At 49.0% G+C, this 26284-nt stretch overlaps 2 protein-coding genes across 2 annotated transcripts; both read left to right on the forward strand.

Annotated features, from left to right (window-relative positions):
* Positions 1–3121: 3121 nt before the first annotated feature.
* On the forward strand, positions 3122–7476 carry Noto (notochord homeobox). Its single transcript, XM_005369840.2, has 3 exons — positions 3122–3503; positions 4860–5074; positions 7330–7476. Exons 1-3 carry the CDS (start codon positions 3122–3124, stop codon positions 7474–7476), a joined length of 744 nt encoding a protein of 247 aa, XP_005369897.1.
* A 3867-nt stretch (positions 7477–11343) lies between these two features.
* Smyd5 (SMYD family member 5) lies at positions 11344–26002 on the forward strand. Its single transcript, XM_005369841.2, has 13 exons — positions 11344–11449; positions 17492–17600; positions 18153–18292; positions 18711–18832; positions 19159–19228; positions 19886–19990; positions 20960–21022; positions 21164–21234; positions 21507–21613; positions 21881–21937; positions 23719–23813; positions 24582–24652; positions 24732–26002. The coding sequence occupies exons 1-13, from the start codon at positions 11354–11356 to the stop codon at positions 24874–24876; spliced, it is 1251 nt and encodes a 416-aa protein (XP_005369898.1). The 5' UTR covers positions 11344–11353; the 3' UTR covers positions 24877–26002.
* The last annotated feature ends 282 nt before the right edge of the window (positions 26003–26284 follow it).

A 26284-nucleotide genomic window follows, 5' to 3' on the forward strand; every position in this document is an offset into this window, starting at 1 on the left:
GAGAGAGAGAGAGAGAGAGAGAGAGAGAGAGAGAACAATGGGTGGGCACCTGGATCCCCTTCCTTCTTCCCTGGCCCCCGCGGCGGCCACACCCTAGCCAAATGTGATTGGCTGAGCTTCCCCATCAAGGAATGGTCCTTTCTTCCTCAAACTCTCAGAGATCTGCCTGCCTCTGCCTCCCAAATGCTGGGATTAAAGCTGTGCGCCACCAGTGCCCAGCCCTGAAGCAATGGCTCTTGAGCTTCTGGTCTCAGTCTGAGGCCAATGATGATTAAATACTGGGGCTCATGGGACTAAGCAAAATAAAGTAAACAAAGTTTTTTTTTTGGCTCATGTTTAGATGAAAGTAAACAAAGTTTATTAGAGAATATTGAGGAAAATGAGAAAGTAAGGGGGGGGATGAGAGACACTCCTAAGATTAGGAAGGGTTGCAAGAGAGAAAACTATAGAGTTACTTTGTAGGGGCTTTTTCTAGGGCCTCCAGAAGAAACTGGAAAGACTGAGGTAATTTCTACAGACTGGTTAATTCTCTGGGCTTATCACAGGCCAAAGCAGTGGGGGTCCACCTGCCCTCGGCATGCTCCCAGGGTCACCAGGTAGACAATCAGGAGATGTCCATGTACTGCTTGTTCAGTTCAGGGAGGACCGCATGTTGAAGTCCCTCTGTCCACCTGTGATTTGTATCTGTTGACCCTGGCTAGTGTTTCACTGGCCTGATGTTAACTAAACTATATGTGCTGGTTTTGTTCTCACCTTTTACCATGGGCCATTTTCTCTTTACTGCCCACAGAGAACTAATTCCTGCCCACTTCCCTTCTTTCCCTTCTGTCTTTCTCACATCCCTCCTTCCCTTCCCCTTCTCTTTTTTAGAATATGCATGTGTTTGTGTTTGTGTGCATGTATGTGTACACCTGTGTATATGAGTGCCATGGTACATGCATGGTGGGGCTCAGAGGACAAACTTGGCTGTCTTTTCTCCCCTTCCACCTTGTCTGAAACAAGGTCCCCCCCCCAACTCATATCTCCCTCTTTCTCCTTCTCTCATAGGCTACCTGGCCCTGGAGCTTCTGGGGACTTTACCCTCTTTGACTCCTATTTCCCCATAGGAGCTGGAAGATGACAGATACTTGCTGACACATCTGATTTTATGTGATTCTGGAAACTTGAACTCAGGCCCTTCATACTTGCTGGGCAAGTGCTTTACCTACTGTGCCATTTCCCCTGGCACCAGTCTAATTTTTAAAAAGAGGGCTGGAGAAATGGCTCAGTGATTAAGAGCATTGCCTGCTCTTCCAAAGGTCCTGAGTTCAATTCCCGGCAACCACATGGTGGCTCACAACCATCTGTAATGAGGAGTGGTGCCCTCTTCTGGCCTGAAGGCATACATGTAGACAAACTATTGTATACATAATAAATAAATAAATATTTAAAACAAAAAAGAAAGGAAGGAAAGAAGGAAGGAAGGAAGGAAGGAAGGAAGGAAGGAAGAAAGAAAGAGTTTCACTATATAGACCTGGCTAGCATGGAACTCACCAAGCTGGTCTCAAATTTAGAGATTCACCTGCTTCTGCCTCCTGAGTAATGGAATTAAATGTGATCCATCAAGTGGACATTGGGATTCTAACCCAGATCCTCTACAAGAAGAGCAAGAAGTTTTAACCTCTGAAACATCTGTCCAGGCCTCTGTTCATGTTTTTGAGACAGTGTCTCATGTAGCCCAGGTTGGCCCCAAACTCACTGCGTGACTAAGGATGGCCTTGTCCTCCTGGTCCTGTTGTCCCCACCTCCCAAGTGCTGGGATCACTGGGGAATGTCACCATGTCCCCTTGTTTACTTTCCCTTCTTTCTTGTTCTGACAGTTTTGTTTTTTAGAGTAGACTTGGCCTTGAACTCTAGATCCTCCTTCTTCAGCATCCCAAGTGCCAGCATGCCCATCAGGAAAGACCTTGCTAGCAAGACCCCGTGTTGAGGGTGAGGACATTCCTGAAAAGATCTAAAAGAAACTGACAGCAGCAGCAACAGGAGGAGGAGAAAGAGTCTATGAACCTTATTTTTCACTGCGTTTATGGATAAAATGCTTGCACACTCTAAAATTCCAGTCCTTATGTGAATCTAACCAGGGCTTCTGCTTTGAAAAGGGCTCTCCTGGGAGCTCAGTGGCAGAGCGCTTGCTTAGCCAGAGCGAGGCAAAGTCCCAGTTGCAGTGAGGCAGTGCCCAAAATTATTTGGGAAAAGGGTGAAAGTAGGGAAAACAGGACGGCAGGCACTGCCCCATCCTCCTGAGATCACTCTTCCCGTATCAGCAGGGGAGACTGGCATCTTAGCAGAAGCAGGGGCAGAGAGCCTTTATCCAGGGTCACCAGAGAGCCACGGTGAAACCAGGCACAGGGGCACATGCCTGTAATCCTAGTCCTTGAGAGGCTGAAGCAGGACTGACATGATTCTGCTATGATTCATGCTTTGGAGGTCAGCCTGGACTACAGATTGGGGGTGGGGGTGGTGTGGTGGAGCATGCCTTCAAGCCCAGCACGGACAAGGCAGAAACAAATGAAGGGATCTCTGTGATTTCAAGTCCAACCTGATCTACAGAGCCTGTTCTAGGATAGCTAGAGTCACACAGTAAGACTTTCTAAAATAAAAGAAGAAGCAGGGAGAAGGAGGGTGCCATAGAGAGCAGCAGAGGGGTGGCAACTCTCTTATGGTCCTTCCCCCAAATAAGACCTTCTAAAATAAAAGAAGGAGGGGGAGAAGGAGGGTGCACTAGAGAGTGGCAGAGGGGTGGCAACTCTCTTATGGTCCTTCCCCACAAAGCACCAGGGTAGAGGAAGTTTCCTTTCCACCTCCCACCCCGTACCCCAGCCCTGGTGGGATGCAACCTGCAGCTACTGCTTAGAGGCCTGGCCTCACTCTGGGAAGATTAAGTCCGGCCTTCGCCCCGCCTCCTCCCACCCGCTAAGTTTAAGAGCCCTTGCAAACAACTGATCCCTGGGATCTTGATTCGCCAGTCTCCTGTCCCTACAGTCTCCTGTAGGGTGGTCTCTCTCTTTCTTATTGAGCTCCTTGCACAGCCCTGGAGATCGTCTCGCTCTTCTCCAGAGTAGGTCCTCTCGTGGGTCTCGCCATGTCCGGCCCAGAGCCTCAGCAGCTTGCTCTTTCAGGTGCTCAGGTCCAGCCCGGGCACTTGGACCCCTGTCCCTTGGCTGTGTCCCCAGTGGTCCCGCGCCGCCTAGCTCAGGGACGCCTGGAGTCCTCCTTTTCTGTTGAAGCCATCCTGGCCAGACCCGAGACCCATAAGAGAGTGGTCACCCCACCGCCGCTCTCCACCTGCACACGTCTGAACCTCTGCTCCGTGTCACAGTACCCGGTCCTGCCTTGGGTGTGCTCTGCAGCGACTTGGCTGCCCACCTACCTGAGCTTGGGCGTCCACCCGCTTTGCTCCATGCCCTGCGTACCCGGATTCAATGTGGCTCACCTCTTCTGCCAGCAGGGCCTCAGCCTCACAGGTACCGGGATGGATCTTGGTAGCAGATGGCATCAAAGGGGAATCCTAGAGTTAGCCAGGGGCGATGGTGTATGCCTGTAATCACAGCTGCTGTGATTTCACAGCTGTAACAACCATGTCATGTCACGTCCAGAAGACAGCTTTTCACACATTTTTTTCCTATTCTCTTTAACACCTCCGGGTTATTGTTTATGTATGTTCGTATGCATGCAGGTGAATGCACATGGGTGTGGATGTCAGAGGTCACTATCGGGTGTCCTCAATACCTTTACACCTTAGCTTTTTTTTTTTTTTTTTAGCTTTTAATTGTTTTTATTGAGCTATATATTTTTCTCCATGCTCTTTCCTTCCTCTCCAGACCTCCCCTTCTACCCTCTCCTATGATCCCCATGCTCCCAATTTACTCAGGAGATCTTGTCTTTTTCTGTGTCCCGTGTAGTTTAGATCCATGTATGTCTCTCTTAGGGTCCTCATTGTTGTCTAGGTTCTCTGGGATTGTGATATGTAGGCTGGTTTTCTTTGCTTTATGTCTAAAAGCCACTTATAAGTGAATACATATGATATTTGTCTTTCTGGGTCTGGGTTTCCTTACTCAATATGATGTTTTCTAGATCCATCCATTTGCCCACAATTTCAAGATGGCATTGACTTTTTGTTTGTTTGTTTGTTTGTTTGTTTTCGCTGTATAGTACTCCTTTGTGTAAATGTACCACATTTTCCTTATCCATTCTTCGGCCAAGGGGCACTTATCCACTTTATTGTTTAATGATGTTTTTACTTTTACTTATGTGTATATGTGAATGCACACCTGAGGTGGCCAGAAGAAAACCTCGGATTCCCTGGAGCCAGTGAGAAGTACAAGTGGTTGTAAGCCATTGGGCATGGGTGCTGGGGAACCACACCTGAGGCCTCCGGAAGAGCAGCAATTGCTTGTAATTGCCAAGCCATCTGTCTTTCTATTCCTTTTCCATCTTCATTTTGAGACATAACCTCTCACTTAATCTGAGGTTCTCCAATTGGCTGCACTGGCTGGCCAATAGCTCCCCAAGCGCCCTCCTGGTCTCTATAAGCTCAACCCTGCAGATTTTTCCCCTTGTGCTGGGGAACGGAACACAGGTCCTCAGTCTTGTGCCATTCTGGTTTACTGACTGAGGCATCTGCCCAGCTCTACTTCTCTATGTTACCTGGCCAAGGGGATGGGAGAGACTTGGAGCCTGTAAGTTTTTTCTGTTCTCCACAGTGTGTGTGTGTGTGTGTGTGTGTGTGTGTGTGTGTGTGTGTGTGTGTGTGTTTGGGGGGTCAGGGGAGTAGGCATGTGGCTGCTGGCTGACTTCCTCTGCTGTTGGTTGTTCTCTAGGCTCGGAGCTGCCTTACTGTCCAGGCCTCTGGAGCCCTCTGGACTGGGCACCTTCCGTGGACCTTCAGGACACAGAGAAACAACAAAAGAGGGTCCGCACGATGTTTAACCTTCAGCAGCTGGAAGAGTTGGAGAAGGTGTTTGCGAAGCAGCACAACCTGGTGGGGAAGAAGAGAGCCCAGCTGGCTGCCAGGCTACACTTGACAGAGAACCAGGTGAGAACAGGGACCTGAGGCTCAGGCTGTGTGGGGACCATCACCATCTTCTGATAGGCTCTTAGTAAGGGTTGGAAGGAAGCCATGACATTTTTTTTCTCTGGACTAGAATGCTGGGGAGAGAGGCTTAATTGCTTACACATTCCGTATGTCACATAATATTCCAATATGGAGTTACATTATACACATATTACTCTAGTACTAGCTCCTTTTTATTTTTCGTGTGTGTTTTGCATATGTGTGTGCATGTTTCTGCGTGTGTGCAGGCACACACATGTGCCAGTGTGTGTGCATGTGGAGGAGGCCCAAGGTTGATGTCAGGACTCATTCTCAGTTGCTCTTCCACTTTGTTCGCTGGGTCAGAATCTCTCAGTCGAACCCAGAGCTGGGATTTTATGGCCCGTCTCTTTGGACCTGCTTGCTCTGGGGATCCTGCCTCTGTTTGCTGAGGCTGGAGTTACAGGTGAGTTTCTGGAGATCTGAACTCTGCTCTTCAGGCTTTCTTAGCAAGCCTGAGACTGAGCCATCTGGGCCATTTCCCCAGTCCCCTCTGGTATCTTCTGGTTGTTTCCATGCTAAAGAAGGGGCTGTCAGAAAAACCAAGTAGGTATTCAAGAGGCTCAATATTTAAGTAGTGACTGTTCCCTTGCCCCCAACTCTGTGGTTACCGTATCTTTGCACCATTCCACTTGTAGGCAGACTCCTCAGGAGTTTGCTAAGCTCACTCTCATCCTGGTCTCACTTCCACTCACTCTTGTTTTTCCGTGTGTGTGTGTGTGTGTGTGTGTGTGTGTGTGTGCGCGCGCGCGCGCGTGTGCGTGTTGAAACAGGTTCTTATGTATCTCAGGCTGGTCTTGAACTAGCTAGCCAAAGATAATCTTGAACTTCTAATCCTCCTGCCTCTCCTCCCAAGCACTAAGGTGACACACGTTTACCATGGTGCTGAGTGTCCAATCCAGAGATTTATGTGTGTTAGACCCATGTTCTGCCAACTGATCAAATCCTAGCTCTCTGTTTTCTCTTGAATTCATCCCAGCATGATGGGATTAAAGCTGTGCACCACCACCTGTCTACAAAACCTCAATTCTTAATTGTTTTTCTTCCCTATATCTCTTTCCTCATTCACGGTCAGACCACCCAGCCAGTTACTTGAAAATGAAGTCATCCTAGATTGTTCTTCCTCCTCCGACTTCTAACCCTCAGCAAGCCTTGTCCCCTCGACCTCTGACCTGCTAATGGAATTGCTTCACTTCCCATTGTCTCCGCTTTATATCCCGACATATCCCAGCTCCCCCTGGGTACTGCTCTGACCTCCTGGCTGTCTTCTTGCCTTTGCCTACATCAAGTCCGCACAGATCAGTCAGCTGTGCAGTTCACTTCAGGACAATGCTACATCCCATTTGCAGCCTCAAAAGGGACTTTCCCTCCCTGTGGCCTTCAAGATCCTGGGTTTCCTGGCTCTTCTGACTCTCACTTCCCTGCCTTTTCTTCCTTGCAGCCGTGCTCTCCTTTCTGGCCCTCACCTTGAGTTTGAGGTCAACTGAGAGCCATTCCAGCGGCTGTCTCTCTGTTCTACCCAGTCTGTTTCTCTCTGTCCCTACCGGGGTGGCCCTTATCCTCAAAGAGATCACCCAATCCAAGCCTCTGTTTGTGCCTCCACTTATACCTTCTAATTATTACTTATTTCTGTTGTGGCTTCTTCTACTAGATGGTGAACTCCATAGCAGAGGGACCGGCCTCTCTTACTTGCCACTGTCACCTAGTACAGCACAGTACACTGTACTCACAAGTACTCACAGGGGGCTAGGGCATAGCTCAGCTGGTAGAGCATAGCTCAGCTGGTAGAGCATAGCTCAGCTGGTAGAGCATAGCTCAGCTGGTAGAGTGCTCGTCTCAAATGCACAAAGCACTGGATTCAATTTCCAGCACCACATAAAACGGGCATGGTGACATACACCTGCAATCCTAGCCCTTGGGGGGCGGAAGCAGGGGGACCAGGAGTTCATGATCATCCTGAGCTACATAGCGAGTCTGTTGCTAGCCTGGGTGATATGAGCTATCATCTCAAAAGTACAAAGGTACACACTGGGGTGAATGGGTGGTGAAAGGAATGGCATTTTGGAGGAGATGCTTAGTTCATCAGGAAAAACAAATTTTGTTCAGACAGCAAGAGTTAGGCCCTTTTGGAAGTGAGTGGAGGGTAAAAGGGACCTGCTGGCCAAATTCTGATGCTTTTCCACTGCCCCCAATTGCAGGTGAGGATCTGGTTCCAAAATCGCAGGGTGAAGTATCAGAAGCAGCAAAAGCTGAAATCACCTTCCTCCTCTGCCATGGAAGAGCCCTCCAGCAGCTCAGATGGCAGCATCCGGAGTGAAGATGCTGAGTCAGGAGCTGGCAGTTAAGGACTGAGCCAGAGGCATGCTACATGTGCTGGTGTTTTCAGGGGACACCGATTGGACCTCCCAATCCCACATCTCAACAAAGAGTTTCCTTAAGGTTCAAGAACACCAAATGTCAATCAAGCAATGGACAATCAAGCAGGAGCTCCCTAGGAGCGGACTATTGGAATGATCTATGTCCTTGGCTAGGATAGCAGGTACATTGAGGACTTCCACATCTCTCCAAGGGGAGATGAGGTCTGTAATGCTCTTACAGACTGGTGAGGTTTACAGGTCCTCTCACCTAGGGAATGGAAGCACCTGCCCCAGCTCTGCCCTGAGGATGGACTCTTTCCTGGCCTTGCTGTGGAGAAGGGACCCCTTAAATGAACATCTGGGTGTGAAAGACTTCCTGGAGTCTGGAGGGAAGCATATTGCTTAGTACACTTGGCACAAAATTTCCACATTTCAACCCTGCTCCTCTTCATCTTCTCCACCCACCTCTGTTGTTGACAGAGGTTTCTGTCCTGCCCCATCCCATTCAGCCTCAAAGAAACACACAGAGGTCTACATTAATTATAAACTGGATTAGCTCAGGCTTATTAACTCTTACATCTTAAATTAGCCCATAATACTTGTCTGTTTAGCCACGTGGCTTGGTACCTTTTATCATTGAGGCGTTCTCATCTTTCGACCTCTGTGTCTGGGTGACGACTACAGACTGAGCCTTTCCTCCTTCCAGAATTCTCCTGTTCTGGGTGCCCCACCTATACTTCCTGCCTGGCTACTGACCAATCAGCATTTTATTAAACCAATACAACTGACAAGTCTTTACAGGGTACAAGACCATGGTCCCACAGCACTCTGTATCTGAGGATGGCTGTGCGGTCCTGGCCCTCCTGCCTCTACTTCTCACATGCTGGAATGTGGATGACACCTTTTTTAAATTTTTAAAAAAATTCTTAGTGTTTTTCAAGACAAGATTTCTCTGTAGCTTTGGAACCTGTCCTGGCACTAGCTCTTGTAGACCGGGCTGGCCTCAAACTCACAGAGATTCACCTGCCTCTGCCTCCCAAGTACTGGGATTAAAGGCATGCGCCACCACCGCCCAGCAACAACTTTTTTTTTTATACAGATTTATATTATGTTGCACAGACTGACCTCACACTCGTGGAAGTTCTCCTGCCTCGGCCTCTTTAGTGCTAAGATAACAGATGAAAGCCTCAATGTTTTGCCCAACATTTTCTTGTTTTGTCTGTTTCCAGTTTCAGTATGAGCTCATGTTTATTGTAATGGTTTCCTTTGGAGCAACACACTACTTTGTCCACCATCTTTTTCTCTGAAGTGCCTATCTTTTCCTCCTAAATTTATGTTGACCTCATTTTGTCATAGCTTCTTTTCACCCAGCACTGACAATGCCGTTCCTCCCTGGATGACCCTCTCACCCTGTTTGATTTCTTGCCAGGAAGCCTGCTGAGAGCTTTTCTCATGAAGTCAGCTTCCAACGTTAATAACTGACTTCTGTAGTGCAGATTGTCCAGCCACAGCTCCTGGGCTGAGGTGAGGTGATGGGGTGAAAGAAGGCCTGATCTTCGTTTACTAGGTTGTTCTCAGGGCCCAAGTTTCTGGGGAAAGAGGAAGGAAGGAGGGTGGTGGAAACTGAGCTTTGAAAGTAAACAGCACAAGACAGTGGGCTTTAGCCAGAAGTGGTGGTGTATACTTTTAATCCCAGCATTCGGGAGGCAGAGGCAGGTGGATCTCGAGGCTAACCTGGGCTACAGAGTGAGTTCCAGGACAGCCAGGGCAACATAGAGAAACCTTGTCATAAAAACAAACAAACAAACAAACAAAAAATAAAAAAAAAGGAGCTTGATGATGGTGGCACACATCTTTTAATCCCAGCACTCAGGAGGCAGAGGCAGACAGATCTTTGTGAGTTCGAGGCCAGCCTGGCCTACAAAGTGAGTTCCAGGACAGCCAGGGCTGGTACACACAGAAATCTTGTCTTGAAAAACCATTTAAAAAAAACAAAAACAAACAAACAAAAAACCCCCAAACCAAAAGAGAACAGTGGACTTGCAGGCATTAAATGGCAGGCTAGAGGGAATGAGAGCTTTGTGACCGGAGAAAGCATCCTTTGGAGCTGAGCAGGGTGGTGCAAACCTAGGTGTTAGCACTAGGGAGGCACAGGCAGAAGGATGGTGAACTTGAAGTCAACCAGAGCTACGAGGCCAGCCTAGAGTAAATAGTGAGATGCTAGCATGTCAAAAACAAGGCTGCTAGAAGGCTCAACAGTAAAGACTCTTGCTGCCACACCTGAAGATCTGAGTTTGATCCCTGGAACCTACGTAATGGAAGGAGAGAACAGTCTCCCCCAGTGCACACACCCACACAAAGACACTTACACAGTAACTGTAAAGAAACCAAATTAGCCAGGCGGTGGTGGCACATGCCTTTAATCCCAGCACTCGGGAGGCAGAGGAAGGTGGATCTCTGTGAGTTTCAGGCCAGCATGAAGACATAGAGACTTTGTCTCAAAATAAAAAATAAAAACATCACTTATGAAATAATTACTAGCTGTTACCTAATCCTCAAGTGTCACCATGAAACCATAGCCGAGCAGACAGAGTTCCGTTGACAAGGATTACATAGTCAACTGAGGGACGAAACAACAAAATAAGGTATGATCAGGTCTAGCTGCAGGAACAGACAATGCCTGTGCGCATTCATTTCTGCAGCTAGTTAAGGGTTCCTCACACCTGACTACTGCTCCATAACCCCACTCTGCAGTCAAGAAAGTCCCTGTCAACTCAGGCACTGGTCCAACCTGGTTAAAATAAAATAGTCTGACAATGGCAGGAGGGTTTATAGAAAAAGGAAATAATTTTTTTCTTTTTAATTTTTGTTTAAATTTATGTGTATGATTGTTTTGCCTGCTTGTGTATATGTGCACTGTGTGTGTGCCTGGTGCCTAAGGAGGCAGAAAAATGGAATCAGAGCCCTCTGGAACTGGAGTTACATACAGATAGTTGTGAACCAGTGTTGGGAACCAAACCTGGGTCCTCTGCTAGAGCAACAAGTGCTAACTGCCAATCATCTCTGCAGCCCTTACGTTTTCTTTTTCAGACAGGGTTTCACGTACTCCAGGCTGGCGTTGTGTTCACTATGTAGCTGAGGATGACCTTGAAATTCTGGTCCTCTCAGTGCACAGGTAGTAGGTGTAGCCATCGTGTTGGGTTTAAGCAGTGGTGGGGCTCAAACTCTCTACCTTCATGCAAGGCAAGCGCCCCAACAACTGTAGAGCTGAAATGTTGCCAATCAAGGCAGGGGAGTTTTTAAACTGTAAGGGAGCCCCAGCAACTAAACTGCTTCTTCCTTTCAGGATGAGGGTCAAAGAAAAACTGAGTAAGTCAGTCTTCTGCTGTAACACACCTCGCAGTCTACAAAAGACTTTGTTCATTGTTGGGAGGACGGTGAAGAGTTTCTGAAGCGGGAGGATATCTGCAAGCTCATGGCCAGCCTGGGGTACCTAGTGAGACCCTGTTTCAAAAACCAGACAGCGCGAAAAGAAGCAACAATGGACACTTATGAACACAGACTGGGTTTTGTGGCGCTAGGGATAGACTAAGGGGCTCCCTCTGGGCTCCCTCGTCAGCCGTCATTAGTGGACTCCGACACTGGCCACAGAGTCTGAAACACAGTCTACCAGAAGTGCAAGCACACAGGCAGGCCCGGTTCACCCGGTCAAGCGACCAAGACATCCAAAACCTTGCCTCGCTGCAGACCAAAACCAGCGGCGTGGCTCAGCACGGGGTGCGGATGGAGGGTGGGCGCTAGGCGGCTGGATGGGCGGGGCCTCTCGGGACGGGGTCAAGGGTCAGAAGGCGGAGGCGTGCCCAAGATGGCTGCCTCCATGTGCGACGTGTTCTCCTTCTGCGTGGGCGTGGCGGGCGGCGCCCGGGGCGCCGTGGAAGTCCGTTTTGTGAGCAGCGCCAAGGTGAGGTCGGACGGGATCCCGCCGGGGGAGACGCCCCGGGGACCCGTGCCCACAGCCTGGAGTTCGGCCCGCTCGGCGCCGGCCTGGCCCCTGCTCGGGCCCGGGGCGCAGGGTCTACCCTCGCTCCCAGGCTCGTGGCGATTTCGCGCGGGGGAAGCTCACCCTGGAGCCTGCGTGCGCTCCCCTCCCGGCGGAACACGGCCCACTGGCTCGTGGCGGGGCTGCGATGTCCTGGGTGGAGTTGAGGCTCTGGGAGGTCCTGGGGTTGGGACAATCTCCTGGACCAGGTTGGGGAGCTCTTGGCTAGATGTGGGGCGTAGCTTGCTGATCAGAAGGCGGTGGGTGGGGAGTGCTTAGCCAAGGGAACTGAGGTATAAATCACCCTGGCACCCCAGCGTCCCTTCTCAATGAGGTATGGGTGGAGGCTTGGAGAGTTAGGGAGCTTGGACCAGAACCCACACACCGAGTGCTTATCTGAAGGGTTTTAAATAAGAAAATGGTATGATTTCGTGACAGGGTCTCACTGTGTAGCCCTGGCTGGCCTCGAACTCACTGTGTATGTAGATCAGGCTGACTTTTGCCTCTCCAGTACTGGGATTAAAGCCGGGTACCACTATGCCTGGCTCTATTATCGTGTTTTATTAGTTCCTTGTAGAATAGAAAATGCACATAGGTAAAGATAAAAATCACTTGGTATTGTACTTGTGCACATGTAAGTATATTAAAGTTACATCTCTTTTTTTTTTTTTTTTTTGAGACAGGGTTTCTCCGTAGCTTCTCGAACTCACAGAGTGAGATCCACCTGCCTCTGCCTCCCGAGTGCTGGGATTAAAGGTGTGCGCCACCACCGCCCGGCTTAAAGTTACATCTTTAAAAGCTACCTCTATAGTTTGAAAAGAGGGCTTCCTGTATTCAAGGGTGGCCTTGAACTGATCTTCCTGCTCTCACCTCCCGTGGGCCGGGTTACTGCCTGGTAGTGCCTGAAACACCCCCTCTCCTGTTTTATTTCAGTACATCTTCCATATCCTTGAGTCCATTTCTATTTGGTTAGAGTTGACTGATGTGTTTCAGGGGAGAGCCATACTTCATTCAGCCAAATCCTTACTATGGCTCCTTTATGTCAAAGCTTATTCATCACCCCTGGGAGCAAAGGTCTCACTGCTGGGTTTCAGTACAGAAAGACTTGGTTATTTCCAGCACTCTTTTTTTCCTCTATGACTCTGCCAGTTGACATATGCAAATGGTTTATCATTTGCATTCCTAAGGGTAAACGTCGAGTTGAATTAGTAATAATATAGTAATAATGATGTGCATATCCTTGGTCCTTGGCTCAGGATGTTAGCTCTGGAGTCATTTGCTGTCAGCATCTCCAGATGTTACAGGTTTCCATCCCAAACTCTTATAGTCTTTTTGTTCTGTAGGCATTGGGAGCACTCCTCTCCTTGGGTGCAAAGTCAGCTCCTATATCCTTTGTGTCCTTAGCTGTTCCCATTCCCATTTCCACCCAGAGCTTCTGGTGCTTCTGGGGATCCACAGTTTGAGGTGTCTCAGATCCCATAATAATCACCGTTCATCTCTACTACCCCTCCCCTATCCTGGCCTTCTCCGTTCTTTACTTCCTGCTCATTTTTCACTTCTGCCAATCTCCTTGCTAGTTCTGTCCCGCCTTCTCTCGGGACCCCAGCTGGTGATTAGCCCTGGCCTGTTCTCCAGCACTCAGGAGACTGAGGCAGGAGGACTGTTATGTTCTAGGTCAGCCTGGGGTACAGAGGAAAATCCTGCCTCAAAAACAAACAGGAACTCCAACTGGTCATGTTCCTCTGCTTAGCCCTAACCTCCTGCTGGGGAGAATTGCCTTCTCAGCTTATTGTGGGCGTCTGGCAGCTGTGCCATCTGTCGTGGCTGATGTATACTAGTCTTCTCCCTTTGTGCCGGCTTCCTTAGTTTACCACACTTACGCCTGCCTTAGGGTAGAAAGTTTTAGAGAACTATCTCCTGAAGCATGACGGGAGGGGTCAAGTGCGAGCTAGTTTTAGCCACTTTGTACTGCTTCTGTGGAAATTAGGAGGAATAATCTATGAATTGTTATGCCAGAGACAAATCAGTGGGGTCAGAAACCTAACTTGAGGTCCAATAGGTGCCAGTTGGAATGTGTACACTAGCTAGGTTCCAGCATGGCTCGCTATTTTGGGCTTCCTTGCTTTTGAATTATCTTGATTATTGTATTTTTCTATAAAAAATCACTTATGGAAGATTATATATTTTTAATGGAATCTCCTGCTCTTTAAAGTGTTTTATTATTGCTTGTGTGGATGGTATGTGTGTGTATCTGGACATGGATGCATGCGTGCCACATCCTGTAGAGGTCAGAAGACAACATTCAGTAGCTGGGTCTCTGTTTCCACTGTGAGCTCTGGAGATGGAACTCGGTCATCAAGTTTGATGCAGCAAACACTTTCACCCACTGAGCCACCTGGCTGCCATAATAAATAAGACTTACATATAAGAGTTTTGTATACTTAGACTTACTAAGAGTTTTGTATAATCATCTCTTAAAGTTTGTATTCCCTCCCTCTTCTCCTCCTCTTGTCCTCTTCTTCCTTCTGATGTGGTCTTACTGTGTATTATGTCAGCGGTTCTCTCAACCTGTGAGTTACAGTCTATTTCACAGGAGTTGCCTAAAACCATCAGAAGACAGATGCTCAATTACAATTCATAACAGTAACAAAATTACAGTTATGGAGTAGCAACGAAAATAAGGTTATGGTTGAGGTCGCCACACATGAGGAAGGCAGAGAACCACATTACATAGATCGGGTTAGCCTTTAATTTAAGGTAGTCCTCATGCATCAGCCTCCCAGATTCTGAGACACCAAGCAGGTGTGAGCTCCAGTGCCCAACCTTGCGTGCTTCCTGATCTGCATTGGAGCTGTTTTTCTTGAAATACTTTTGTATGTTTGAGGACTAAGTGACATTAGAAAGGAACAACTCTTGATTCTTTCTCTTTGCTTGTTTTTGTTTTTTTATTTTAAATTTATTTTATGTGCATTGGTGTAAAGGTGTCAGATCCCCTGGAACTGGAGTTACAGACAGTTGTGAGCTGCCATGTGGGTACTGGGAAAGAACCTACTTCCTCTGGAAGAGCAATCTGCTCCTAACCGCAGAACCATCTCTGCAGCCCTGATGTTTTTTGAGTGACCTTGAACTCCTAATTCTCCTTCCTCCTAAATGTTGGGGTTACAGACACCAACCACCATTCCTCTGGCTTTCCTTTGCTTTAGTGACTAAATATTTTCTGTGTTTGGTCATCCAGGACCTAAGGGAGAGGGAGAGGGAGAGGTATCCTTTTTTTCCTCCCCTAGACAGGATTTCTCTGTGAAGGCTTGGCTGTCCTGGAAGTCATTCTGTAGATCAGTGTGGCCTCTCCTTCTGCATCAGAGATCTGCCTGCTTCTGCATTCCAGAGGATAAAATGAGTTTGAAGACAGCCTGTGGCGTGTGTGTGTGTGTGTGTGTGTGTGTGTGTGTGTGTGTGTGTGTTTGTGTAAGGTGGGGAGAGAGAAAGAATAGTTCAAGGGTTGTTTCCCTCACTTTTCATCCTGATGTTCCAAGTGTGCCACTAGGCTTCTTAACCTTTGGTACCAGGATTAAAGTCATGCACCACTATGTCTGGTTAGTTACCCAGTTTCAAGATTTGAAATTGTCAGAGGTCACATGGTTCTCTCTGTTCTTGCTGCTTTGTCCATTCCAGGAAGGCTGAGTTTTCATTTTGCTTGGTTGATCCCAGGGGCAACAGAGTGTAGAGACAAGGCTTCCAAGAAGGAAGTCAAGGGGGGTTGTGGGCTTCGCTGTCACCTTATTTCTCCTTCTCTATCTTATAACTAGCTTCTGGAGTGGGGTAGTGGCACATACCTGTTATCCCTACCTTTAGAAGAACTAGCACACGTTCAGGGTTAGCTTAAAAGAAAGAGAAGCTATCTGGGTTATGCATAGGTTGAGATTTGCTCTGAGGGTGGCAAAGGCCCATCTGTATCCAGTGCCAGTGCTGAAGGGAAACAGGAAGCTGCTGTGGCGAGCACAGTGACAGGGCATTTTCTCTGCCCCTTTGTGATGGCAGCTCTGTTGGCAGGAGCACCATCACTTGCTGAAGCAGTAAGTGTCAGCAGAACCATTAACTGCCTAGGCTCCAAGTTCTCGTGAGTTCTTAAGCTTGCTCAGAAAATAGCAGTGGAACCAGACGTGGTAGCTCATACCTGTAACTTTAGCATTCCAGAGGACAAGTTCGAAGCCAGTGTCTGTCTGTCCGTTTGTCCCTCCCTCCGTGTGTGTGTGTGTGTGTGTTAGAGAATAGTTTAAGGGCTGTCTCCTCTCTCTTTGCCCTGATGTGTAAGGTGTGCCAGGTTAGACTTTTTATTTTCAAGACAGGGTTTCTCTGTATAGTCCTGGCTGTCCTGGAATGCACTATGTAGACTCTAGGTTTTGAACTCAGAAAGAAATCTGCCTGCCTCTGCCTCCCTAATGCTAGGATTAAAAGCATACACCACTATTGTCTGACTTCTTAACCTTTAGCATACATAGAAATTTCCATAATCCTATTAAGATGCAAATTTTTGGCCTATGAGATTGCTCAGATGGGAAAAGTGCTTTTCATGCAAGCCTGAGAACTTGAGTTCATTCCCCTGTTCCCATAGTGACAGGAGAGAACCGAACCCCATGACTGCTGAAGGTTGTCATCTGACTACCACACAGCATCTGCACTCATGCACGTGCATCACACATAGACACATAGATACACACACTAACATAAAGATGCAGGGTCTGGGCGGGGCCTGAGATTTGCCGTTTAAACCCTGGCTAGTGACAAGGTAGAGTTCATGAGGGTGCTCACGTGCACTATATTGCCACACCTTGGGAACTACCTGGCAGAATTACTGGATTACCCACTTCTCCAATGGGAAGCATTCACTGGGAGGGTCCCGGGGGGTGTTGGGAGCTGGCTCGAGGACTAATTTAGTGCTTTGTGCATCCCTGAGCCCTGACCAAAGAAGAGATCAGTTCTCCCCAGGACTGGGCTGCTTTCTGCTGGGTTCTAGGATTTCTCTGTAACCCTGAGCAGCAGGGTTTCTAGGGGAACTGAGGATGGTGCCATCCTGATAGCCACTGCTGGTATAGGAGGCCCCAGCCTACTAGGAATCTTGGCCTTGCCCCCAGCTATTCTGAAATGTCTATCTCCAGGTATCCAGGTGGCTCCCTCCTTGACCAGGTACTTCAGTCCTGTGGACGGAGAGAGGTGCAGCTGACAGTAGGTTAGTCAGCTTCTAGAGTAGGCATTTAAGGAGGCTGATGACCGTTCTCACCAGAGGTGCAGCTGGTCAGCCTCCTGAAAGCTCTTGGAACTGTGTCTTTGTTAAAAGTTATTTTTATGTGTGTATTTGCCTAAGTGTATCCTACAAGTGCTTAGTGTCAGTGGAGGCCTTCAGTGTAAGCTGCTTGATGTGAGTGCTGGGAGCTAAACTTGGGTCTTGTGGAAGAGCAGCCAGTGTTCTAAACTGTTGAGCCAACTTTTCAGCCTGTTTTTACTTTTGTGTGTGTATACATCTGTGTGCAGGTGTGCAAGCCTGTGTGTGCACAGAGGCCAGAAGAGAGCATTGTGTGTCTTCTTGCATTATGTTCCACCTATTCTGAGGCAGGGTCTCTTCCTGAATCTCGGGCTCATATCTGCTTGGCTCATACCCCGCAGGCCCCAGTGATCTTCCTGTCTCTGCCTTCTTTGGAGCTGGGGTTACAGGCATTTGTAGAGACACCTGGATTACTTATGTGGGTACTGGGATCCACATGCTGGTCCTCATGATTATAGAACAAGTACACTTAACTACTGACCAATCTTTCAAGCCTATTTTTTTGTTTTTTTAAACCATCTTATGTAGCCCAGGCTAGCCTTGAACTACTGATCCCTCTGTTTCCATGTGCTAGGATTATAGGCATGTGGCTCTATGGCGGGTTTGGAGCTATTTCTTACCCTGTCTGTTCTCTGCTCTTTTAGGGAAAGGGGCTGTTCGCCACACAGCTGATCCGGAAGGGAGAGACCATCTTCATTGAAAGGCCCCTGGTGGCTTCACAGTTTCTCTGGAATGCACTTTATCAGTATCGAGGTGAGTACATCTTGCCTGCTTCAGGTGGCGGCTGGGCCCAGCCATTTTGTGCATGGAAGAGAGCCTCACACATCTTCAGGCTAACCCTCTGGGTGCTGGGAGGAAATGCTGTCTTTCCCTAGAGAACAGGACCTGAGAACCACATCACTGCTTACCTCTGTGTTTGGGACTGTGTACCTGTAATGGGGGGTCCCTCCAAAATAGTTCTTGGGGACGATGCTCTCTTAGACAAAACTTAGAGTCTGCGCTCATAATGTAAGTGTCTGGATATCATGTTGAAGGGCTCTGTACCAAATCAGACGTCCCTACTAAAAGGCTATGCATAACCCATGCTCAGTGAAGACTGAGTTAGGGGCCAGAGCAAGTGGGATCCTTAGCTTTGCCAGCCACAGGCCTTTCCATGTTTTTCTTAAGCTAGAGACAAACTGGAAGGAGCACCAGTCTGAGGCAGGGATCCCCATGACTGAGTCTGATAGACAGACAGTGGAGGAGATCAGGAGGAGCTAGAGGGTTCTTGAAAGAGGGCACTCACTGTGTCTGGCTTCCTTGCAGCCTGTGACCACTGTCTTCGGGCACTGGAGAAGGCAGAGGAGAATGCCCAGAGGCTGACTGGGAAACCAGGCCAGGTTCTCCCACACCCAGAGCTGTGCAGTGTGCGCAAGGACCTCCACCAGAACTGCCCCCACTGCCAGGTGAGCACCCCTGGGGAATGCACTGGGGAGGGAAAAGGCCAAGGAGACTTTATAGTTAAGACTTTAGTTAAGACTTTGTCGTCACTGGCAAGACAAAGTTTGAACATACTTGATCCGTTCCTCAAGGATCACAGTCTAGTGTGTGACAGTGAAAGGGCCCAGTAATTGTTCAGCTTCCTTGTGGTCAGTGTCCATCATCCAGAAAGCAGGTGTGGCGGGACATGCCTTTTTCTTGGTAGTCTGCCAGAAGCTGAAAAGCTCTTCCCTTCATGTAGTATAACAAGGTTAGGTTAGGTGCATGCCCCTAGAACATCTATATTACCCTCTCTGAGCTCTCGTTTTGGGGCTGTTAGAGAAAGAATGCGTTTGAACGAGGTGAGTACCCAGGTCCTGGGGGCTAACGTCCACCCCACCTCAGGTGATGTACTGCAGTGCAGAGTGTCGGCTGGCAGCTGCGGAGCAATACCACCGCATCCTGTGCCCAGGCCCATCCCAGGACGACCCCCGGCACCCCCTCAATAGGCTGCAGGAGGCATGGAGGTAGGTCTCTTCTTGTCTTTACCCTTGCCTCCATTCCTGCATGGGCTCCACAGCTGTTGGGAGCTGTTGGGAGTTCCACCCCCAAGATGTTTTCTCCACTGTTAGGCTTAAACAGAAGTCACAGTTTTTGGCACCCTGTCTTTAATCTGAGCAGCCAGCCCTAGTCTTCAGCCCTTTTCAGACCCATAGAGAGATACCCTAAGGATACAAATTTGCCTAAGTACCGCCTTTCATAACCGATGGATGGGCAGGAAGTGTCTCTGTGGCTATCAGAATGTGCTGCCCCTAGGGAGGGAATTTCTAGGCTACACTTTCTCTTTTCCCAGGAGTGTTCACTATCCTCCAGAGACAGCAAGTATAATGCTGATGGCTCGGATGGTGGCCACAGTGAAACAGGTGAGCCAGAGAAACTGACCCCTAGTCAACCCTGGGGCTCAGTTATCTGACCTTGTTTGGATGCCCTTGCTCCTGGGTTTTCTTGAAAGATAGCTGCTTGCTACGTAGATCCTCCAGTGCATGTTCACCAGAAACAGGCATGGGCTGTGGCTCTGGTTTTGCCTGTTTTAATTTTTCTATAAGATGTCTGTCTTATGTAGCAGCAGTTCCTGAATTTGATTGACAGGCACCAGTGTTCCAGGACAGCATCTCTTACATGAAGTGAGAGATTTCATGCTGACCCCTCTGTCTGTATTTTTTTTTTTTTTTTTTGGTTTTTCGAGACAGGGTTTCTCTGTGGCTTTGGAGCCTGTCCTGGAACTAGCTCTGTAGACCAGGCTGGTCTCGAACTCACAGAGATCCGCCTGCCTCTGCCTCCCGAGTGCTGGGATTAAAGGCGTGCGCCACCATCGCCCGGCCCCTCTGTCTGTATTGTTCTTCCTCAGTGGCCTTCTGTTTTCACAGTGTTTGGAGCTGGCAAGCCCTTCTGTATGGGCAGAGTAGGAGGGAGACCTGGGCAGAAGCTCTTGGATGGTGATTCCCTAATGGAAGGGACTTGAGAAACATAAGCCCTCTATTCCACATGGGCACATGGCCTCATGTATCTTTGTTCTCCAGGCCAAGGACAAGGACCACTGGGTCAGGCTTTTTTCCCAGTTCTGCAGCAAAACAGCCAATGAGGAGGAGGAAATTGTCCACAAACTCCTAGGGGACAAATTCAAGGTTGGTTTTCTCCCATGGCCTCTTTCCCCTATCCTTCAAGTAGCCTGTGGTGTCTGGGCTACCTTTAGGGGACTAACTCCACATTTGGTCTCTTTTCAGCTACAGTAGGAGTTAAAGCCTGGTTCTAAAACTCTCCCCAAAGACTGCGCATTCTTAGCCCCATTTACCTTTGTGACCTAAATAGAGACCTAAAATTGGAAGTAGGGAAGAGGGGTTGCATGTCCTACCCAATAGTACTTGTTAAGGCGTGTGGAAGGTCAGAGTCGAGAGGAAGGCAGCAGTGGCAGGGCAGGTTTCCTGGAGAGTGGAGGGCGGGGGTCCATAGGTCAGGTAGAGTTGTGAAACTCATGTGGTGAGAATAAGACACTAAGGACCTCAACCTTCCTTTGGAGCTGCCAGAAGGTAGAGACTGTCCAAGGGAGGCAGACAGAGGGTGGGAATGCAGCTGTGCAAAAGAAGTAGCTCAGGGTGTTGCTTACTAGATCTAGAAAAAGTAAGAACCGATGGCAGTGACGCACGCCTTAATCCCAGCACTCGGGAGGCAGAGGCAGGTAGATTTTTTGAGTTCAAAGCCAGCCTGGTCGACAGAGCGAGTTCCAGGACAGCCAGGGCTGTTATACAGAGAAACCCTTTCTCAAACAAACAACAACAAAAAGAATAAAGAAAGAGAAAGTCAAGCTTGTCAGAGGCCAAGGAAGTCTCAGGGAAGCTCCAAGGGAGGGTGAGGATGGTGCCGCCTCAGCCTTGCTGGAACAAGTACTAGAAACAGGAAGAAGTTTAGGGCTCACACCCATTATTTGGGTCCCTCAGACAGTTGGAAATAAGTACTGCCTCTGTCCCCAGGGAAAGCTCAGGCCACACATATGACTCCTTTTCCCTCTTTCATTTGATTTTTTTTCTCAACTTACTACCTGGTACTAAGGGGAAGTTTCCTGGGCTGCAAGTGTCCCTCTGTTTCCCCTAAACCAGGGCCAGCTGGAACTTCTGCGTAGCCTTTTCACAGAGGCCCTTTATGAGGAGACCCTCAGCCAGGTGAGTGTGGCAGGGTGGGACCTGAAGTCTCTCTTTGCGGTGCTCCAGGCCTGGAGCCGAAGTGAGGCCAGCTCTCAGAAGCCTCCACTGTAGAGCTGCATTAGGAAGAGCAGCCCAAGGCTTACCTTTCTCTCCCTACAGTGGTTCACGCCAGATGGATTCCGGTCTCTCTTTGCCCTTGTTGGGACCAATGGTCAAGGGATTGGAACCAGGTCAGGAGAGAATGTTCTAGACCTATTAAGTAGTCCCTTAGGGTTCAGATGGGGGATTAATGTAGGAAGATTCTTTCAAGATGGGTGGGATTGGGTGATCTGGACGGGAGGAATAAGACAGGGGAACTTGCTGCTCTTTTGGGAAGATAAGGTCCTTTGGAAAAAGAACAGGGTAGGGTGGGAGACTCTTCTGCCTGGGCTTACCATGCTTGGACATGGAGAGAGCCTTGTGAGCTGGGCTGTTTCCAACCGTGGGCTGCTGGGGCTTGCAGCTCCCTCAGCCAGTGGGTGCATGCCTGTGATGCTCTGGAGCTGAAGCCGCAGGACCGGGAGCAGCTGGACACCTTCATTGACCAGTTGTACAAGGACATCGAGGCAGGTTGGTAAGATGGGGCTGTGGCTTACCCCATTCTTAGAGCTCCCCTGGTCAGATAGTGGGCACAGTTCTTGCTAGGGAGGGCTAAGCTCATGGTAGGGGAAGGGAACCCCTGTGCACCCATAGAACGCTTCAACTCAAGCCACAAGATGTGCAGATGAGAAATGGTCCTGAGATCTATCCAGAGGCTCCATGCTGAGAAGAGGATGTCTTGTTCTTGTGAGTTTAATTTCCTTTTCCCACTGAAGTCTTCACATTACTTTCTTACAGCAACCGGCGAGTTCCTGAACTGTGAAGGGTCTGGCCTCTTTGTGCTTCAGAGCTGCTGTGAGTCTTGGCACTGGGGAGGAATGAGTCCACATGGTTCTGCCCTTACCAGGTCATCTTTCCCAGTTTGCCCTGTTTGGGCTGACTAGGGCAAGTCTAGAAGTGGGGTTAGGTCTGTGTTTCTTTGGAAATTATTGCTCTATCATTTTCTTTCTTTCATTCATTCATTCCTTTTGCTTGTTTGCCATGTTACTGGGAGCCAAACCCAAGGATTCATCCCTAGCCTTCTGCTTGTGTTTTAGTAGACGGTTATAGTAGGCCATGTCCCCTAAGGGGGAGGCACAGAGTTCTGCTTCTTGGAAAGGGAGGCATACCCTGTGGGGTGTGGTTAGGAAGCACTGGGAGAGCCTGAGGCCTATAGGATCCTGGAAGGGGGCCTCAGGCTGGAAGAGCCTGTCTCCTTTGCACCTTCTACCTTTTCCAGATGCCAGTTTCCTACCTCCTGCTTTCCTCACTACTAAATAACCTCTCCTCCCAGGCTGGGTGGTCAAGGGTTCTAAGTTAGCAGACACAAATAAATGTCTGTTGTAGATGCCCTCATAGCCTCTCACCTCCTTTGGTGAGACAATGGGACACATCTGAGAACATGGCCAGTCTTGTAGGGTAAGGGTAGAGCCACTCAGCAGTGATAGAGCAAGGCACATTATATCAGCATTGTCCTCAGGAAAGAGCAGTGGGTACTGGGACAGGATATGGGGTCTCACACCTGCCCTTCCCTGCAGTATTTAACCACAAAAGTGATCAAGGGTTCAGTATTTATTAATGCCTTTTTTGAAGTTAGAGGTAGGGTTTCCTGTAGCCCAGGTTGACCTTGAACTTACTATGTAAGGATTTTGAACTCCTGATCGCCCTGGCTCCATTTTCTAAGTGCTGAGCTACAGGTATGCTATGCCCTGCTTTTTTTGTTTAGTTGCTTTGTATTTTTGAGACAGGGTCTCTTGAGTCCTGACTAGACTGGAACTCACTTGTGCCATCAGTTGGGCCTCAGACTCACAGCAAATCCTCCTGTCTCCCTCATGGGGGCCGGGAGCCACTAGACCTGGCTTGAGAATATTAATTCAGTTTTATTTTTTTAATATTTGTTGTATTTTTTAGTTAAGGTCTCACTATGTGGCCCTGGCTGGCCTGGAACATTTTATGTAGATCTGCTTGCGCTGCCTCCCAAGTACTGATTACAGGCGAGTGCCAGCACACATTGCCCCTCTTTGTTTTTACATTTATTCACTTGCACACACAGGCTATGGTGCACATATGGAGGTCAGAGTCGAGTCTTTCTACTAAGTGGGTTCTAGGGATCATACTGAGGTTGTCAGGCTTGGAACAAGACCTTTACCTGCTGAGTCATCTACCTACCCCTAGAATTACATTTTTGTTTTGTTGGCTTTTGTTTTTGTCATCCGTCCCTTGCCATCCCTCCTCCCCCTAGCCTTTCTCTGTGTAGCCCTGGAACTATAGACTAGGCTGATCTTGAACTCAGAGATCTACTTGCCTTTGCCCTCTCCCCCACCCCCGCCCCAAGTGCTGGGATTAATTAAAGGTGTGTGCCACCACTGCCCAGCTAGAATTACCATTTAAAAAAACTAATTTTCATTGCTGGGCATAGTGATGTACTTGTGAATTAGACGCAAGAGCATCACATCACAAGTTCAAGGGTAGCCTGACCCTGATTCAAAACTAAGGGCTGGGAGTGTAGACCAGTCGTGGAATGCTTGCCTAGTATGTTCCAGGTGTTGGGTTCTTCACAGACATACTTCACTCGTTATCTGTCTTTTGCGACCCAGGCAACCACAGTTGTGTCCCCAATGCAGAGACTTCCTTCCCAGAAAACAACTTCCTTTTGCATGTTACCGCTTTGGAGGACATTAAACCAGGCGAGGTGAGAGGGCTGGGCAGCATGGGTGGGCATAGGGCCTTGCAGTTTCTCTCCAGGGAGCAGCAGGATCTAGCTGGAGTCCCTTTGTTGGGCTGGTGGTGAGTTACCATAGGCCCGAGGGCTGGAGTCATTTTGCCATGAGTATGCTTTGATCCTTTCAAGTTCTTCAGACATCCTCAGAGTCTCAGATTGAAGTAGAGCTGTGTGCCCAGGTCCCTGACCCCAGCTACCCTTTTGATTTCTTTGTGGCTGGAGCCACAGGGGTTGGTGTGAATTGAGAGTCCTGGTTGGTGGTCACAGCCTGACAAAATTTTCTCCTATACTATACAAGTTATCATACCAAGATTAACCTCTGATCCCATCTACAGAGCTTGCCTACTGACTGGTCTTCCTCAGGGTCTGAGGCCAACCTCCATCCTCGTCTATCTCAGACCCAGGTGGAAGTCTTACCTACTGGAGGCAGGAGAATGGATCAGTTGAAGAGTATTGAAGGCCTAGCTTCTAGGCAAGGGACAGTGGTTGACAATAGATATGGCAGCTGTTGGGCAAGTTCTTTCTTTGTTGTTGTTTGTTTTGAGACAGAGTTTCTGTGTAGCCTTGACTGCCCTGGAACTTGTTCTGTGGACCAGGCTGACCTCTAACTCAGAGATCCACCTCCATCTCCCTCCCGAGTGCTGGGGTTAAAGGTGTGTGCTGCCACCACCTGGCTGGGGAAGCTCTTTTTTAATCTGATGGAGGGCATAGGCAATCATACCCTTCTCTACCCCACAGGAAATCTGTATCAGCTACTTAGATTGCTGTCAGCGGGAGCGCAGCCGCCACAGCCGCCACAAGATCCTCAGGTGCCAGCTGGGGACATGGTTGGGTTCTGGGCTTTTCCATCCCAGCAACTGACTTACTTATCACCCCTTTCCTTTGAAGGGAGAACTACTTGTTCATCTGTTCCTGTCCCAAATGCCTGGCAGAGGCCGATGACCCTAATGTGACCTCAGAAGAAGAGGAGGAAGAAGATGAGGAAGGAGAGCCTGAAGATGCAGAGCTAGGGGATGAGATGACTGATGTGTGATGTTGCCCTGCCTGGAAGGGGCCCGCCCTCCACAAATGTGGTCGGAAGAACAGCCCCTCCCCCTTGCACCCGTTGCCTGCTTTCTCCCTTCTGGCATTCTGTCAGGAAAGGAGAGGCTGGACCTGAGCCCCACCCCTCACCAGACCTCATGCCCTGAGCATTGCTGCTGAGCTGCATTGGCCCTGTGCCATCACCAAGCCTTCCAGAACTGGTCTTCCCCCGCCATGGTCCACCGTAACTGTGAGACTGGAACAGGCTCCAGGCCTCATAGTTTTCTTCCTCTGGGCTCCTTGGCCCATACTCACCCATCCGCCTGAGGCTTGGCCCCTCTTGACTGGCTGTTAACTTGAGGGGAGCAACAAAGTGGCCAGTCTGAAAGCAGACTGGTTTCCTTGAGAGGTGATATGATGCCTTACCTCTTTCTTACTGCTCACCTACACAGCTGCAGCTGAAGCAATGGCCTGCCACTTGGCAGCAAGAGGCAGGAACAAAGGTCTAGGCCTTCAGAACACTTCAAAAGACTCTGTGTCTGGGATGCTGGGCTGTTCCCATTGGACATTGGGGAGGTGGAGATTAACCTATTCTCCAGACTCCAGATTGTTGCGCCTGTGCCTTGGCTCTTACGCTCAGGCAAGGTGGCTAGCCCTAAAAGGTATGGAAGAGGCTTATCTTCATCAGGACTCTAGCAGAATGCCGGATGACAGATTGTGCTCCTTAATTTAGGATGCTCCACTCTTCCCTGCGACCAGCTGAAATGGTCCAGCAAATGGCCTCATCCACTTTTAAGATATCCATAGAGGAGCACTGAAGTCTTCCAGAAACCTGAAGGAGCTGGGCAGACGCTTGGAGATGAGCCATGACTTTGTTCCTTCCTTGCCACAGATGACCATCTCATTCTTGGGGTGGGCATCATGGAACAACAGCTACCCCCCCCATTCTTTCCCCAAAAGGTCTGCACATAGCCCTGCTAGGGGCTCCCAGGGAGGACCAGTGCCTATGCTACAGGCTTTTTCTAAGGTGGAGCCAGGTGAAATGTGCCTGACTGGCCCCCTTACCTGTTGGGCACACTCCTTCTCAACAGCCAGCACCCTCTCCCTCTGGCCTCAATAAAATGTGAGTGGTGATAGGCCTCTGGCGGTGCTTTGTGGAGAGTGGGCTACGTGCACAGGGCACTAGTTAACACCAGGGGGTGGCAGCAGAATGCTCCAGGTTTCTCAGTAGTGCTCATACCGCCAGCCGCAAGGGTGTGTTAATATCCCTAAAGCCAACAAGGTCTGAGGCTGGATTTCCATTTCTGACTCTAGGTAAAGGAGTCTTCTTCCCAGCAGGATGAACCACAACTAGCAGTCTGTTAATCCTAATGGGCTTGAGAAGCCGTGGCCTTCTGTGATGCTCTGCTAAGAGCAGC

The sequence above is a fragment of the Microtus ochrogaster genome, unplaced genomic scaffold (genome assembly GCF_000317375.1).
Source record: "Microtus ochrogaster isolate Prairie Vole_2 unplaced genomic scaffold, MicOch1.0 UNK62, whole genome shotgun sequence".
Classification (NCBI taxonomy): Eukaryota; Metazoa; Chordata; class Mammalia; order Rodentia; family Cricetidae; genus Microtus; species Microtus ochrogaster.